We start from the raw sequence: 15,368 nt of genomic DNA on the forward strand, positions 1-15,368 counted from the left end.
AAGTCGCCGGTTCCTCAGTAAATATTACTTGTATATTAGTTGGGCGCTTTTGGTTTATTAATGAGTGTAATAATGAAAGTGTGGGTTGTTGAAAAGAATCAATGGGTGTTTTTATTTAAGGCATAGCAGAAACGGTACAATGCCTGTGAATGCATCATTGTCGCTGAAGGCCTGACTCGTCCAAACTTGCCTCTGATTGGTTTAAATCAAATAGGCCCAAGCACTTCATAAAAATGTCTTTGTCAGCCTGGTTTTGCTTCCAAACCTATTCATCTCTGTCAGTTTTTAATATTAGTACCAGGCTCCTGGCCATAGTCCATTAGTATTGTACTTAATTGCTCATGTTACAGCTGATCACCAATATAAAAAGCATTAATGTTTCCCCATCGCGAGACTGTTGCTACGTGGATACCTCAAATTCAGCAGGGCTCATGAAGTGTGGTTATTCTGGAAACTTCTTTCTCAGGATTGATAGTAAAGTTACTGTAGGTCGTAATGCAAAGAAAAATACCCACCTCCAGCTGGGCAGGACCCTTCTAAATAGGACATTTTCTTTCTTGTCTGACTCTCCATTTAAGGTGTCCCAAGTCACCTTTCTGAGGAAAGGAATAAAAAGAGGAAAGGGGTTATCTTTATGGAATTCTCTTGGCTTGATTTTCTGAATAGAGATTCACTTTAAAGGCTTTGTTGTCATGTGCAGATTTGTTTTCTTTTTTAGAAAAATATTTTTCAAGCATGTGCAAGAGGCAAATAAAAAATCTTCACACAGAATACCAGATTACTGGTTTGAATTTTCCTGAGCAAATTACATGGTGTACATCTGAGGAGCACATGAAGTTTTATTAAGGACAGAAAAGGGAGCATGAAGGCAAAAGGCCTTCATGATGTGCTTTACTGAGTATTGAGAAAATCAAGGTCATAAACAAACTATTTGTTTATACGGGAAATGACCAATGACGCTTCATCTTCTTACATACGTAGTAATGCCCAGTTTCAAATTCTCACTTTTGCTTTTCCCATGAGCATTCCCCAGGCAAGACTGACCTGCCGCAGGGTTGGGGGGCCTTCTTTTGCTGTGACCTGGGGTGAGCCAGACCCAGACTGGCTACAGCTGGGCAGAACCCAAATGATGGTCAGCTGAACCCCTTGCCTTTCTTCTCTGAAGGTAGAAAGCAGAGCGTGGGAGGGTCACATTTTGAGTAAATTAAATACGTGCATTAAGGTAAATGCCAAAAACATACCAAGTTCTGAGGAACTCAGCTAATCATGTTGTGAGGAAAAAGTCAAGAGGGCAAGTACGGTGAGTTACAGCTCTTTATGTCCAGGACATGACGCGATGTCTTCTTGCTCATTTTGTTACCCTTGAAGTTAATCAATACCCAGTTGAGAAAGACATGGGCAAGTTCTCAGCATTTGAGATCTGAGAAGTCAGTTAGTCAGTCTCTAGACCAGAGCTCCTCAAGTAAGGCTTTCTGACCTGTCTGGGCTCTTGTGAACAGAACAGTTACAGATGAGCGTTGTTATACTTACATAGCGATTTGCCAGAATAATTTTATGTCCATTGAAACTAATTAAACATTGGGGCTTATATTTTATGTACCTTGCTTTAAATTTCTTTTTTCTATTAATTCATTTTCATGAATTAGGAATTTTATGAAAGTGTCAGTTGACAACAGACAGGAAATTTAGAAAGGTAGTCCTTCCCAGCAGATCGCTGAAGAAGGCTCCCCACCACAGATCACAACCTCAGATGTTTATGGGGGAGGTGGCTAAGTGGGTGCAGATGGCCAGGTAGGAGGGTAGGAAGCTGGCACACACGGCCAGGCCAGAGAGGCCCAGTGGGATCAGCTAACACCAGTGCCTTAGGCAGATGGAGTCTCAGTACTGTCAGACCTTCCATGATTTCATGATAACTTTTTTGTGAAGTCACCTGACTTACAAATACTAGAGCCAATATTTCTGAAAATATTTTATACAAGTTAAAATAAACATACCTCAGGGTGGAGGTAGCCTATAGGCTGCCAAGTTCCGTGAGGACTGAACCATCTTTGGCACTATTCCAGTCTCCGTGCAAATGCCCTGTGGTTGGGGGGGGGCAAGAAAAAAGAGCCACCATTGACCGTGCTTTTCATCTAAACACTCTGCCACATGCTGAGCAAGACACCTTCTGTGGCTTCCCGTTGACCCAACCTTGCCTTCTGAGGTTGACTGGTTCTGCGCATGCCATTTCCTTGGTGATGAGCCTCTGTGAGCCTGGCTCCTCTCTCACTTCAAGTCCTCCTAGCCAAGCCTCAGAGCACAATTTATGGATTTTCACCAGCTTGGCCTGCTGTCATGTAGATACCTCCAATTTGTGTCACTCAGAATACCCAAAGCGATTCCAGATGTGGCATATCATACTTCTTGGGATGTGGCAGTATCAGTCTTTCGACATAGCCCAAGATTACGTTTGAAATTGGTAAGAAGCCCTCTCCCAGTGGCTGGTTTCTTTTTCTGGGGTAGGATAGTTTTGCCATTCGAGTGACTGCCTTTTTCCTTAGCTGCTGCCCTCAAGAGCCACTGGGTGTTTTTTGAACGTCTACCGTGTCCACAGCACCCTCTGAGATGATGAAAACCTATAAACCACAGGGTCTGGAATCAGGCTGGCAGTCAGTGAGGAGGGGCCCATGCTACTACGTTCCTGGCAGAGACTGTGAAGGGAACACCATACTGATCTCCATGAGCCCAAGCTCAGCTTCAGAACTCCTCTTAGTATGGCACCCTGGGCCATTACTATTCATTAGAATCAGAAGGTGCTGTGATCCTTGGCTTACCTAACTTACCATACAATCTGACTCATTGTCCATAAATACATGAAGGAGGGTTAGATACTTCAGGCTATAAAAAATCTCAGGGAAGTAAATAATTGCTACAGATAAGTTCAACAGGTATCAAAAACAGAGACTTTTCAGCTAGAATAAGCAAAGTCTTTCAGGAGGATCTAGAATTTGAACTGGATCTTAAAGAGTTTGGTTTTAACTTCAGAGGCCATTGTACATTGCCTAAATTGTTCCGCTGTAGAAATCAAGACCATAAAGATACTAATTTTGAGGGCAAGGCTCGTGGACTCTTGCTTTCCCGGAGTCTCCCCAGTGCACCCAGGACAGCATCATGAACATATCGGGGACTCAGAAATTAGGGGTTGAATTAATTACATTAAATCCAAACAAAAAGGACAGTTTCCTCTAGGAAATGTGTGTCAAGAGGTAGGGAATGAGATGGTGGAAGAAGCTGTCTGGTGAATACAAAGGCCGAATTTCCAAACTGGATACACAAGGCAGGTATTACAGTTTATATTCTCAGGCTTTATTGGCTGCCTTGCCCCAAAGTCCAGGGGGTAGACCATGCCCCATCCTTACCCATGAGCACGCGGGGTTGCCCATCTATGGACTCAGCTCCTTTCTGACCACTGGCTTGGTGAGAGGGGCTCTGGCCAATGGGGATGGCAAGTAGCACTTCAGCACCACTGTCACACACACCCTCTCATCAACCTTTTCCCCAAGCCCACAGAAGGCCTCCTGGCTCTTATCCACAGCCAGCAGCCTGGGATAATCGAGCAAGGTGCCGAGACTCAGGCAGGCTGAGAAAGACCTCCAGAATCTCTCCCAAAAGGACAGTCCGATAACTTCATAAGCAAAAGCCTCCCTCTCACTCACTCAGCATGCTTAAAATGCTCGGATACTTTCCAAAGCCTGGATAGTTCTAGAAACTTTTAAAAAGGAAAACAAAGCCCTTGCCAGGCCCTGGAGTAGAAAAACTGGTTTCTGTTTAAAAAAAAAATAAACAACAGCCTTTGAAAAAGTCTCTATTTTAAAATTCTTAAATTTGCCTCTGAATGCAAGTTGTAATTAATAGAAGTTAGAGTTTACACTCTAGAGTGTAAAAACACCCTGAGGCACAAACTGATCAAGTGTGTGTGTCATGCTGTAAACTACAGCAAGTTCTTTGTTTGACCCAAAAAAAAAAAAAAAAAAAAACAAGGCTTGCCAAACAGTTTTTCTTTGTCAGGCTCCTTTATTGTCTCATTTTTGTTTTCTCCCTACCTCCCCTCTATTCACGCCTTTGAACCTGGCTATAGTATTTAAGAACCTTTGCAGGTCCGATGTTTTATTGATAGTTTTCATCAAGCATGAATTTAAATTTGAGAATAGATTAGGTGTCTTAGCCCCTTTTCTTTTTGATAAATAACAAGAGGTTTCTACTTATGATTTTCTGTCCTCGGGGCTTTATCATTAAGATTAAATAACTGTACTCGCAAGCATGCCACTGCACAAACATCTTTTCAATTACGTGAGTAGCAGATGCCTTCACAAAGGCACTATTGAAAATTCAGAGAGCCTCTTTCCAAAAAAGAAAGAAAAAAAGGATCAGATGATAGAAGAATGTAATTGTTTACCATTAAAATATATCCTTAACTCTTCCAGTGAAAACCTCTTGGAACATTTTGGTTTTATACAAGTTATTACAAAGTTTGATCAAAGTAATAAATGTTTGGGGGAATTGTTGAACATTTCAGAAACTCTGTAACCTGTGGGATCTCACCTCCACAGGAGTTAAATGCAATAGTTATTTGCCTGTTTTTACATAACCGGCAGTGCCCGCCTTCATTTGTAGGGTGCTCGTTATGTTGAAAACACTGTAGTTACATTTGTCCATTATTCTTGAAATAGTAATGTTCACCTGCCCTTGAAATGGATCCATGCAACTTCATTCGGAGCTAGTCATTGTTTTCTCATTGAGAAGAAGAGTTGCTGCTGGCATCGTGGGGGGCTGGGTGGGCTGATGATCTGCATTCTCTGTTTTGTGCATGTATTTTAATCCGTGGGGCACAAAGTCAGCTTTCCTTAAATCCATCCCAACTTTCTTCACTGTGGTCTTCAGTTGAAAGACAGTGGGGCTAACATCAGTGTAGACCCTCTTAGAAGTGGTATGGAGGCATCATAGAAGCAAAACACCTGAGGAGTTTTGTTCTAGCCGGAGAGGCCATGAGAACCTCAGCTGTGTGTGTAGATTAAGTGCTACAGACTGGAATTCATGGAGGGTAGATGCTTGAGCTTCTCTTACCGTCCACCGGCAAGTTGGACCTGATCCAATCACAGTTGCCACCTTTTAGAGAATCTTGGCCTATGATCCTGGCGTTTTGTAAGAGGAGCACTGTGCCCAGTGCCTGAGCCATAGGGCTGCTTCCCTTGTACTGGATTGACTCTTTGCGGAATGGCCTCTGAGAAAAGGAGAATGCTCACCCTGATTTTTTTAGCGCTTTGAGAACTTAGGGTTCCCTGAAGCCAGGGGTCATCAGTTCAGTATCTCCTGGTTGGTGGTGCTATTTAGACAACGTATGAAAATGCACTGCTGCCCTGCTGATATGAAGGCAGGCAGCTCCAAGAGGCCGGCAGATCTGTGTTTGAACTCAAATGCTGGCACCTAATAGCTGCATGCCTTTTACTAGTTATTTAACTATTTAACTCTGAACCTCAATTTCCTCATCCATGAGATGAGGACAAAATAACATACCTGTATATACTTTTTTTGTAATGATTGAATGTAAGACATACAAAATGCCTGGTATTAATAGGCACTTCATATGTGGCAGCTGCTATTAATGTCATAATGTCTATAATCAATACAGAAGAACCACCAGAATTTTCCCTCCCCACCCTCCCTCCTCACCTTTTCACCAAGATCCCATAGATCAATGTAACTCCAGTTCAGGGGGCCCACCATCCTCAAGCTACCTTTCTCACATTGACTATCCTTTATAGGAGTTCAGCCGCCATCTTGCTGGGGCCAAGCTCCAGATCCCTTTTTTTTCCACCCTCCTTTCTTTGCTTAGGGTTATAGGCACTCCAGGACCATCAAGGAAGCTGTCAGTCATTAGGCCCAACAAACTACACTCCCACCACTTCCAGGGCAAAGATTCAGAATTAATGCCTTCAAAAAACTTTCTCATTCATCTTCTACTGCCTCTCGAGTAGTGGTAGGCAGGTAGTTTTCACAAGAAAGAGCTCTTCTGAAGACAAGTGGCCATATATTGTTGATAATAATGGGCCACATACCTTTTGGGTATCTCACACAGAATACAAATGATGCGATTTATGCCCACTTCCTTATTAAAAAGCTCAGTACAGTTTACCCTTGGTGAGCTCATGGGCTAAGCTAAGTCTTTTATACAGAATCCGTGCTGCATTCTCCCACCACGTTCTTGGCTTACATGAGTCCTGCCGTAGGCTCATTCTCTGTGGCCTGTATGTCAGCATGGACTCTGTCTCTGTGGTTTGATGCTCAAAGACTTCAATTCACCTCTTCAGCTGTTCGAGGGGGGTACTGGACATCTATTTCTCAGCTCTCTTGGTTACTGATATTTTACTTCTCACCCTCTGCACACTATTTTTTCCTGCTTTAGAGAAACTCACACCATAAAACCAAGGAGATCATTACCCAGAACCTACATCTTTCTCAGGTGGAGCTTGTCTTTTAAAAAGAACAGGAACAAAGTTTCTTTTGTACTCAGTGAGTGTTGTGACCACTGAGGAAACATCCCACTTCTATGTACACTGCCATAGTACATTTGTGTACTTGACCTTGGTTTTGGTCCCTGTCACCCAAAGGCTCTTCCACCACTTTGGTCATGGTCTGGAACCCTGAGAGGTAAACCATATGTGGGAGTAGAAACTTTCTCTTCTTCTTGGATCCTTAACCAGTATGCATACATCACCTTCAAAAAAGAAAAATATACCTTCTATTGGCTCCATATTTGGTGAAAGATTGCTTCCCACACTTCACAGTGAAGTTATATTTTCAGTTTCTGGCTGAGAAGGAAAATGTCTGGCCAAGCCTTAGAATTTATCAACCCTGGAATCAACTTGGAGGTATAATGACTTCATTTGGGATCAGATCAGGTCTGAAGCCCCAGTGGAACCAATATGTCATTTCTTTTCTACGACTGTGAAAAAAAACCTAATACATGTAAGAATAGCAGTAGCATTTTTGCCCTGACACGCATACCAACTTTTTTCCCCTCTGCCTCTAAGATATTCTGTTCCGAGGGCACCAGGAGGTCTTTGGGCCTAGACTTTTTCACAGGTCTGATGCCTTTAAAGCGTCTACAGAGTAACTCAGGTGAGTTTGATGATCAACTACTACCCTAAAAATTTCCTGCTTTCTTTCCCCAATCCCCCAAATTGAATCAGTGTTAGACAGTATCATAATATCGTTTTGCAGAGCTCTATCAATAGGCGGATTCTCATTTCTCCTCCTGAGCGCTGTTGGCTCAGTGTTTGGGCTCCTAAGTTCCGTCATTCCATGCAAGCATGAATCAATACAGAAGATTATTAGTGGTTACTCGTTCAGATGCGATTTGACATTATTTTCCCTCTGCCTATGGGGAGAGAAGGGAGAAGGCCGCCTAATAAAGATGAAGAGTCTTTTCTTCTTTTGTATGAAATGCAAATGATGAGGACATGTGCCATCTACAGTTCTGGAGCGTGAGGCTGCTGGTTTTTGTTGAGAAAGAGAGGCAAGACCCCGGAGGATTTTAGAATTTGTAAATATAAAATTATCTGCCTTGGTGTTTAAAAAAAAATAATAAAAGGGAGAAAGAGTTGGCAGGTTGCCAGATTACTTACATTACAGTAATAGATTTGCTGACCCCTGACTTCTGCTGTAGAGAAATGTATTGAATTTTTCATAATATCAGATGAGGCAGATCTAAAAACCGAGTAGACGGCACACCATTATTTAACTTGAGATTTAACAAAGCCGAAATCTTTTCAAACCAGCAATTTCTTGTATGATGATAATTTAGTGGCTCAGATGCTAATAAATCAAGGTTATAATGCTATTGATTTGTTAATTTTAACTTGGGTTGATTTTGAGTCGTCTCTATTTTAAAAAAGGGGAAAAAAAGAAAAAAGAAGAAGGAGAAAAAAAATCTTGCTTTCACAGTGACTGAATTTAATAAGAATCTTGGTGATAGCAAAAGGCTCCCCTACTGTTTCTGCTTTGGGGTGGAAAATGTTATTCTTGTATTATTCCTAGGGAAAAATAAAATCTCATGCTGTTACAAATCTTATGCCTATGGAAAGATGTTATTTTTTAATACATGATGGCTTACCTATTTCAGGGCCATTAATGGCATCGTAAATAAGCATTTTGCTAATCTGAAATGTGAAATCTGGATAATAATAAAGGCCCATTTATCTGCCTAGCTTTCAATTCCCAGAGTAGATGTAGATCAGGGGTAAAAATCTCTCTGGATTTTCTAATGAATATATTGCTTCTCTTCCCCATTACTTCCACCCACCTAAAACCCAACCCACATTCTTAGAGTTGCAGCCCATTGAAAATATTTCTCCTGTGTAATGAGTTCTTGGGGGCTGGGGTGCATTTTTGCTTTTATCTGTATAGTTTGGAAACTGATTAAATCTTTGTTGTACTACAAATATTTGAGGAATAATCATCCGCAAGGCACAGGCATGTTGCATTATACTAGATTCTTGATACAATACGGACCGCCTCAGCTTCCTGCATTGGGCAATGTTGACCTTAATATTGGCTAACCTGTTTGTAATGGTATCACATGTACGCTAAACGTTTAAATGTTCAGAAACCCATAATAGCTTTCGTCCTCTTGCGCTGTGAAAACTTCTAATAATCAAATGATAAGATCATATCCTGTGGGGTAATTGTGTTGTACCGTGACAGGATAACTGAAAAAACATTCAGTGAAAATCGCACCAAACGGAAATCACTATATGAACGGTGATTGTTTGTGTGCTGGGCGAGACCGTGCCCTGTTCTTCAGGGCTTAGCTGGTCATATTTCTACTTGTTTCCTTTTAGCTGCTGCCTTTCTTGTTTTATTTTGGGAACCTTTTTTCCCTGAGCCACTATAATTATCTTTCAGTGATTTAGAAGGGAGGGGGGAGCCACTCAATTGACCTTTACACACACACACACACACACACAAACACTCACTCACTTGCTCACATAGACTCTCCCTCTGGAAACCTTGAACAAGCAAGGCTTGTGTTTGGATTCAGTTTTACCTTAGTCATGCCTCTTTCCAGATACAAGAAACATTTAATTCCACATTTCCTGCTTCTGGCTTTAGGCCTTTGACCAGCAAAGTGAAATGTATTTTTTAACTGCTGTCGGCCAGCCAGCTGCTGAGTTGAGTGAAGAAGAAAAAAAAGAAAGGAAAAGAAAAGGCAAGAAAAAGTGGCGGCGGTAAGGGGTGGGGAGGATGAAATGGAAATGTTGCCCTGCTTCTTGAATCTGCAAAGCTGTATGAGGAAATTCAAATCCCCTTAGCACCCACCCCTCTGGAGGGCCTGCGAGCTCCAACCCCAACCGTCAGAGCTGGAGGTGAGGGGTCCTCTGGGCCCCAAGCTGGGTGTCTCCCACCCAGTTCTCTGCCTCCTCGAACCCTCTCCCCACACTCAGAGGTAACGGGGCCGTGCTTCCTGCGAGGAGGTCTCCTCAAGGTGTCGCCGTGTCAATGAGGGAATGAAGTCGGTGTCAAGGGTGGTCCCGACAAACAGCCACCTTCGGAATACCCAGACTTCCGTGCTGTTCAGGTTCCCATGGCAACCAAACACAAGTAAAACAAACCTATCTGTCCCAACAATAAAAAAAAAATATGTTTTCATTAAAGTCTATTTAAAATATTTTTTTTTCCAATGTAAAATATTCGATGCCTTTCGCTCCCAGACAGAAATCCGCAACCTGCCGATGTTGAAAGGGGATCAAGTCCCCGGCAGAACTGTGCGGATAAAAGGGATTGGGGTAACGTTGGGGACTTTACAGACGAGTCGGGATAAATTCAAGTATGAACAAGATTGCTTTTTTCTCTCTTCTTCTGCTTAGTTATGCTTTTTATTATATAAACATTAACTGTAATATTACAGTGGGAAGCCATATATTATTTTAGTAAGTCTACACAGAGAGAACAGTTCCCAGTTTTAGCAGCTGTAACATGTTTAAACTCAGTTTGTAATGGGATCTGAAGATAACTATTCCCCATGGGCTGTGTTGATCTTCATGGCTGGCCCCCTGCCAGATGGAGGGCTCGAAACTATTATTCACGCCTCCTTGCACATACCTTGTCCGAGCATGCTCAGTAAATGAATTTTGTTTCTAATACGTTGTAAATTGGGATTTTGTTTTCCCATCATTTACTTGGTATTTTATTAAACGGTGAAATATTATCATAAAGTTGATACGTCTGTACTCGGGAACCTGTACAGTTGTGTGTGTTGAAGGAGATGAGGTGCGGATCTCTTGGTTAGAAACCACTTTCAGTGGCTCGCTAACAGATAGCCAAACCAAAGAAGTTTCTGCCTGGAAGTCTTAGTTTAAAAATAATTAGGGTTCCCAATATTTGAACAGATTTATGTTGTTTATAAGCCAAGTACATTTTCTTCATTGAGTCAACTTGTCTTATTTAAAACAAATTATGTTTGCTGTATTAAAGTTCATATTTTTAAGGCTGAGTCTTGTATTAATCCCACAGTGAGTCATTAATCATACCAAATGCATTATAAAAACTTTAATCACTGAAGTTGAAACTGAGATTGTAATGCAATCCATCCCTTTTAATTACATCAGCTATTTTTCCCTTTCAGATCAAGAGCTATGTCGCAAAGGGAAAACAGATTAAAACTAGAGCTGTTTGATGTTTCTCTTTTTAGAACAATTTTATGTACTTTGTTTTAAAAGTTATATAATTGAAGTGCTTGAATTTTTCAGCCCTCTGATTTTTGTGGCTTGAGTGGTCTGTCCGCCCTCCTCCTCCCCGGGGACCTCTTTTGTTTGGCACCCCAAAAAAGGAGATCATACTGGAATCCCTTACCCGCCTCAGAGCTCAGGAGAAGATAGCTAGCTTTCTCAGCCCCACTGTGCTTGCCTTCCATAAGCCTCTTTATCTTCAGTGTTTGGTCTATACTTTGACGTGGATGAAAATATAAACTTCAGAGGCAGGCAGAACAAGGTTCATATTCCATCTCTAACAAAAGGTGTGATACTTGGGCAAATTATTCAGCCTTTCTGGGGCCTCATCTGCCTCATCTGTTAAAAAGGGAGTGATACGGGTGCCTGGGTGGCTCAGTGCGTTAAGCCTCTGTCTTCTGCTCAGGTCATGGTCTCAGGGTCCTGCGATGGAGCTCCGCATCGGGCTCTCTACTCAGCGGGGAGCCTGCTTCCTCCTTTCTCTCTGTCTGCCTCTCTGCCTACTTGTGATCTCCGTCTGTCAAATAAATAAATAAAATCTTTTTTAAAAAAGGGAGTCGATAATGGTAGTCGTGGTCATAGCAGTAGTAAGAACAATGACAATAACGCTTCGCACAGATGGGAAGATTACATGGAATAATCCACATAGTGTATCGAGGACATTAACCTGGTGCATACCAGTAGCTCCCTGGATATCATCGTCATGAAGTCACGGGCTTTGAGTGTTTTGTTCACTGCTGCACCTCAGTGCCGTGAATGCGGCGCACACAGTAGGTGCTCCATAAATCACTGTTGGCAGAACGGCAAACGCATGGCAGCCATCGCGAGTGTGGCTATTATTGCTGTGTTGTTGTTGTTGGCCCTTAGCCAGGTTCCATGAGCTGTGATAATGATGTTAACTTTGGATGCTTCCGTTGGTATCTTTGGTATATAGAGTTACAAAACCAGAAAGCTGTCTTGCAAAGGAGTGTTTGTAAGTTGTGAGGCACTGGTTTTAGACTGAGGAAGTAGAGCCCAGAGCTGTGGAATAAGTTTCTAGAAATCCACTGGTGTTACTGGAGATGGAGTCATTCAATAATCCGCTTGCATTGAGAAAAGAAGCTAAAACCCAGTAGCTTCGATGCTCCTGGAATTGCCTCCCATGATTGATCATCTCTTCTGCTATCCTTCCAGATTAATCCTACCATATGAGAGGTTTATTAAAGGAGAGGAAGATAAGCCCCTGCCTCCAATCAAACCCCGGAAACAGGAGAACAGTTCCCAGGAACATGAGAATAAAACAAAAGTATCAGCAACCAAACGCATCAAACATGAAATTCCTAAGAGCAAGAAAGAAAAAGAGAATGCCCCAAAGCCCCAGGAATCGTCAGAGGTGAGTCGCTGTCCTCCATAGAAATACCTCTGTGAGACCCGTCCTGTCCCAGGTCTTCCGGAGCCCTGCGTCTGCAGCCGGGTCCCTGTGCCCCTGCAGCCCCAGACTGAGAGCACCCCCTCTCCCCCAGCTTCACAGTTCCCCAGAGAGCGGATCTGTAGGTCCACTGGGGCCCTGGAAGGCAGTGCGTGATATTACATGGGATAGGCCAAGAATAGGATCTAGAAAGAGGGGAACATCCTGTGGAAAACTGAGAGCAAACGCCAGCTTTGCGAGAGAAGGAACCAGAGCTTCAGCCCTGTGAAGGCACGGGACTCTGGTGTGAACAATGTGGCTTCTTTGCCATTTCAGAGTCAGTCTATCCGAGGAGCTGGTGGGCCTCTGAAAACATGCTTTGTGGGTTCTAGCAAGGAGGGATGTTGACACGAGGGGCCGTGTCTCTGCAGGACTGTCTTCGAACTTTCAGAGATTCCTTTGCCTCCTATAACTGACCTCTGTGCACCAGCCTTGGGTTGGGACCAACTTAGAAATATCTTAAGTACATATTATTTATAGGAGAATTTTGAAATTATTCCTCTGAAACCGTTATTATCTCTCATGTTAACAGGTAGTTTCTGAACCTTTTTAAACCAGCCCCATTACCCACAGCCCCCACAGCTCTTTGGTAGAAGCCATTACTCGTCAGTGTATAGCCAGGCATGGAGGCTGATCTGGGCTCTGTTTCAACATGAATAATAAAAAATCCTGCTGCCCATAAAAAAAAAAAAAAAAAAACTTAGCAGCAACATTTGGAGACAGCATGTTCTAGGATCCAACCCCAGAGGGAATTTTGGTGCTGATATTAAACACCCCCTAAAAATCAGGTTTATAATGAACACATAAGAGACTCTCTAATTAAACACTGGCTCAAAACACACACACACACACACACACACACACACACACACACACCAGCCTCCTAACTAGAAATTAATCTACCCAACTGACTCCTGAGTAAGAAGATATTATGAATACCAAGAAAAGACTTTTGTGTTGCCTTCATTTTTGTTTCATAATTATTCTAAGCTTTAGTGATTAAAAAATGGGGGAAAAAGATGATGCAGAGAGATTTCTAAACATCTGCAAGCTTGCAACATAAATGGCCAAAAGCAAGGAAATTCCAAGTTAAGGCTCACATTCCATTCTTCCTTTATCCTGTTGGCCTGCTGATTTATTACAGGGTTTTGGATCAGTGAGTTCTATTAGATACCATATGTACAGCATTGCCAAAGCACCAGAGGACAAACTGAGGCCAGAGGCCAGCTGACCTTTGAGTGGCTCCACTGTGGGGATGGAGTTTGAAATGGCTGTTTTTGTGAGGTGCAGGAGGGATTCTCAGCCCATTGCCCTGAAGCCCATCAGTGTGGGAGATGCCTGTCAGCAAGAAGAGGGTCTGCTCTTCTGGCTCACAGAAACCCTGAAAGCCCTCAGGCTCCCTGTTTCTTATAGGCCCCAGTGCCTCGGGGCATTTTAAGTATCTGGCAGGTCAAAGGGTATCATGATCAGGTCATCTGATCCACCTGGAATCTCACACCCTCTCCAAGTTGACCTTATGGTAAGAACTGCTCCCCACATCCAACATAGACCCATGTGTTTGACCAGGTGTATTTCTTCTTGTTGACTGCGCGTTGGGGGTTTGGATTTTGTTATTGCCATTGGTGTTTTTATTGTCTTTAATTTTTGATATTTTCAGTACGCAGCAATAAACACAATGGAGATAGGAGGGCTTATAAATCCCTTCCAGCCAAACCCACTGTCTTCAGGCCATTGGATTGCAAGTTGCCTGGTGGGAAGGCACAGTGTAACATGTCAAGGCAGATCCTAAAATGCCTAAAAGGGGTCCTTTGCTTTTTTCTGCCTAGCTTTCAGAGATTCCCTAACCTGTTTTCCAGTGACAGCCACAGAACTCTGTAACCAAAGGCCTGGGTCACAGAAACTTCAGTGAGACTGAGTATCCCCTGTAGCTTCACTTCAAACCACAGCCCCATCAGAAACTAACATTTAAATGCAATTTGCCTTTTTTCCCTTGACGTACTCATTTTTCTGTATTCTCATGTAATGCCTAAGCTCAAGAGACCAGTGATGATTGTTAATGTGGAACAAGAAATGATATTTGTCATGGAAAAGGCAGCTATTAGTACAAAAGAGAGAGAGGGAGAGGAAGGGAGGGAGAGAGGGAGGGAAGAAAAGAAAGACAATAAGCAAAAGCTCTCAGGTCTAACACATGCCTAAAAGACAGGGACATCTTCCAGCGGATTTAAGGCGAAACATCTCTGAAAGGGTATGATTCCTTAAAATGTTTATTTCTATGCATCCCTACACCAGAATCCTCAATCTTACCCAAAGATGTTAATGTGTTCAACACTTTTTCTTTAACAAAGAACAACGATTAAGGGATGAGATGCAGTGGAGCTGGAGGGGGGGGGGGGGGGGGGGGGGGCCTTGGGAGAGAAGACCAGCTCAATCAACTATTTTGTGACTGTTCCCTAAGACATGTCAGGACAGAGTGACAGTTTTGAAAGGGCCCGTCAGCCAGCTGGGTCACAGATGGAAAGTTAAAATGACCTTCTAAGGTCAAACTTTGCACAGCTACATAATGCAATGAATGGGTCAAATTGTGCCCATAACCTCGGTCAATACGGACACATAAAGAGCATCCATCTCATTGACTACGGTGTATTCCAGTGAGCAGAAAAGCTGTATTTGGGGCGGTGCTCACTGCCTGAATTTTGATGACTTCATTTTTAGCTTTAATAGAAATGTAGTTTGCTGCAGCCTAGAAGGACTTGGAGTCCTTCTGTCCCTCAGGTAGACAGGCTGGTGTTGCATCTGCATAATTTTCCAGTATTTTAGCATTTTCTGCATGTCATATGGTGCTGAGTAGAAATTAACACTTACGCGTTGCTAATTTTATGCATCGTACTGAACGCCCTGGGTTGGGATTTGCTCTCTCGGAGAAAGGCAAGGGGTTCTAGTAAGTTTGTTGGTTGTTGTTGACGTGGGGTTGGTTGGTTTTTGAAAGAGAGATGCTTAAAAGAAAAAAAAAAATCTTTCTCCAAAGTGTCATAAAGCACAACATGTAATTTAAAACCCATTTGGATAATTGACTGATTTGACAAGAAAACAACCTCAGAATTAAACTATATATTAGAATCAAGGAGTGGTAAGATAGTATGCCATGGGTACAGAAC

General features: G+C 42.6%; 1 protein-coding gene across 3 annotated transcripts in view; it reads left to right on the plus strand.

Annotated features, from left to right (window-relative positions):
* Positions 1-15,368, plus strand: part of ARID5B (AT-rich interaction domain 5B) — a 177,312-nt gene that overhangs the window by 156,435 nt on the left and 5,509 nt on the right. For all 3 annotated transcript variants that reach the window (XM_032313597.1, XM_032313598.1, XM_032313599.1), the window contains one exon: positions 11,940-12,138. In XM_032313597.1, the coding sequence (XP_032169488.1) occupies positions 11,940-12,138 (199 nt within the window). The remainder of the gene's footprint in view (positions 1-11,939; positions 12,139-15,368) is intronic.

This window comes from Mustela erminea, chromosome 14, assembly GCF_009829155.1.
Source record: "Mustela erminea isolate mMusErm1 chromosome 14, mMusErm1.Pri, whole genome shotgun sequence".
Classification (NCBI taxonomy): domain Eukaryota; kingdom Metazoa; phylum Chordata; class Mammalia; order Carnivora; family Mustelidae; genus Mustela; species Mustela erminea.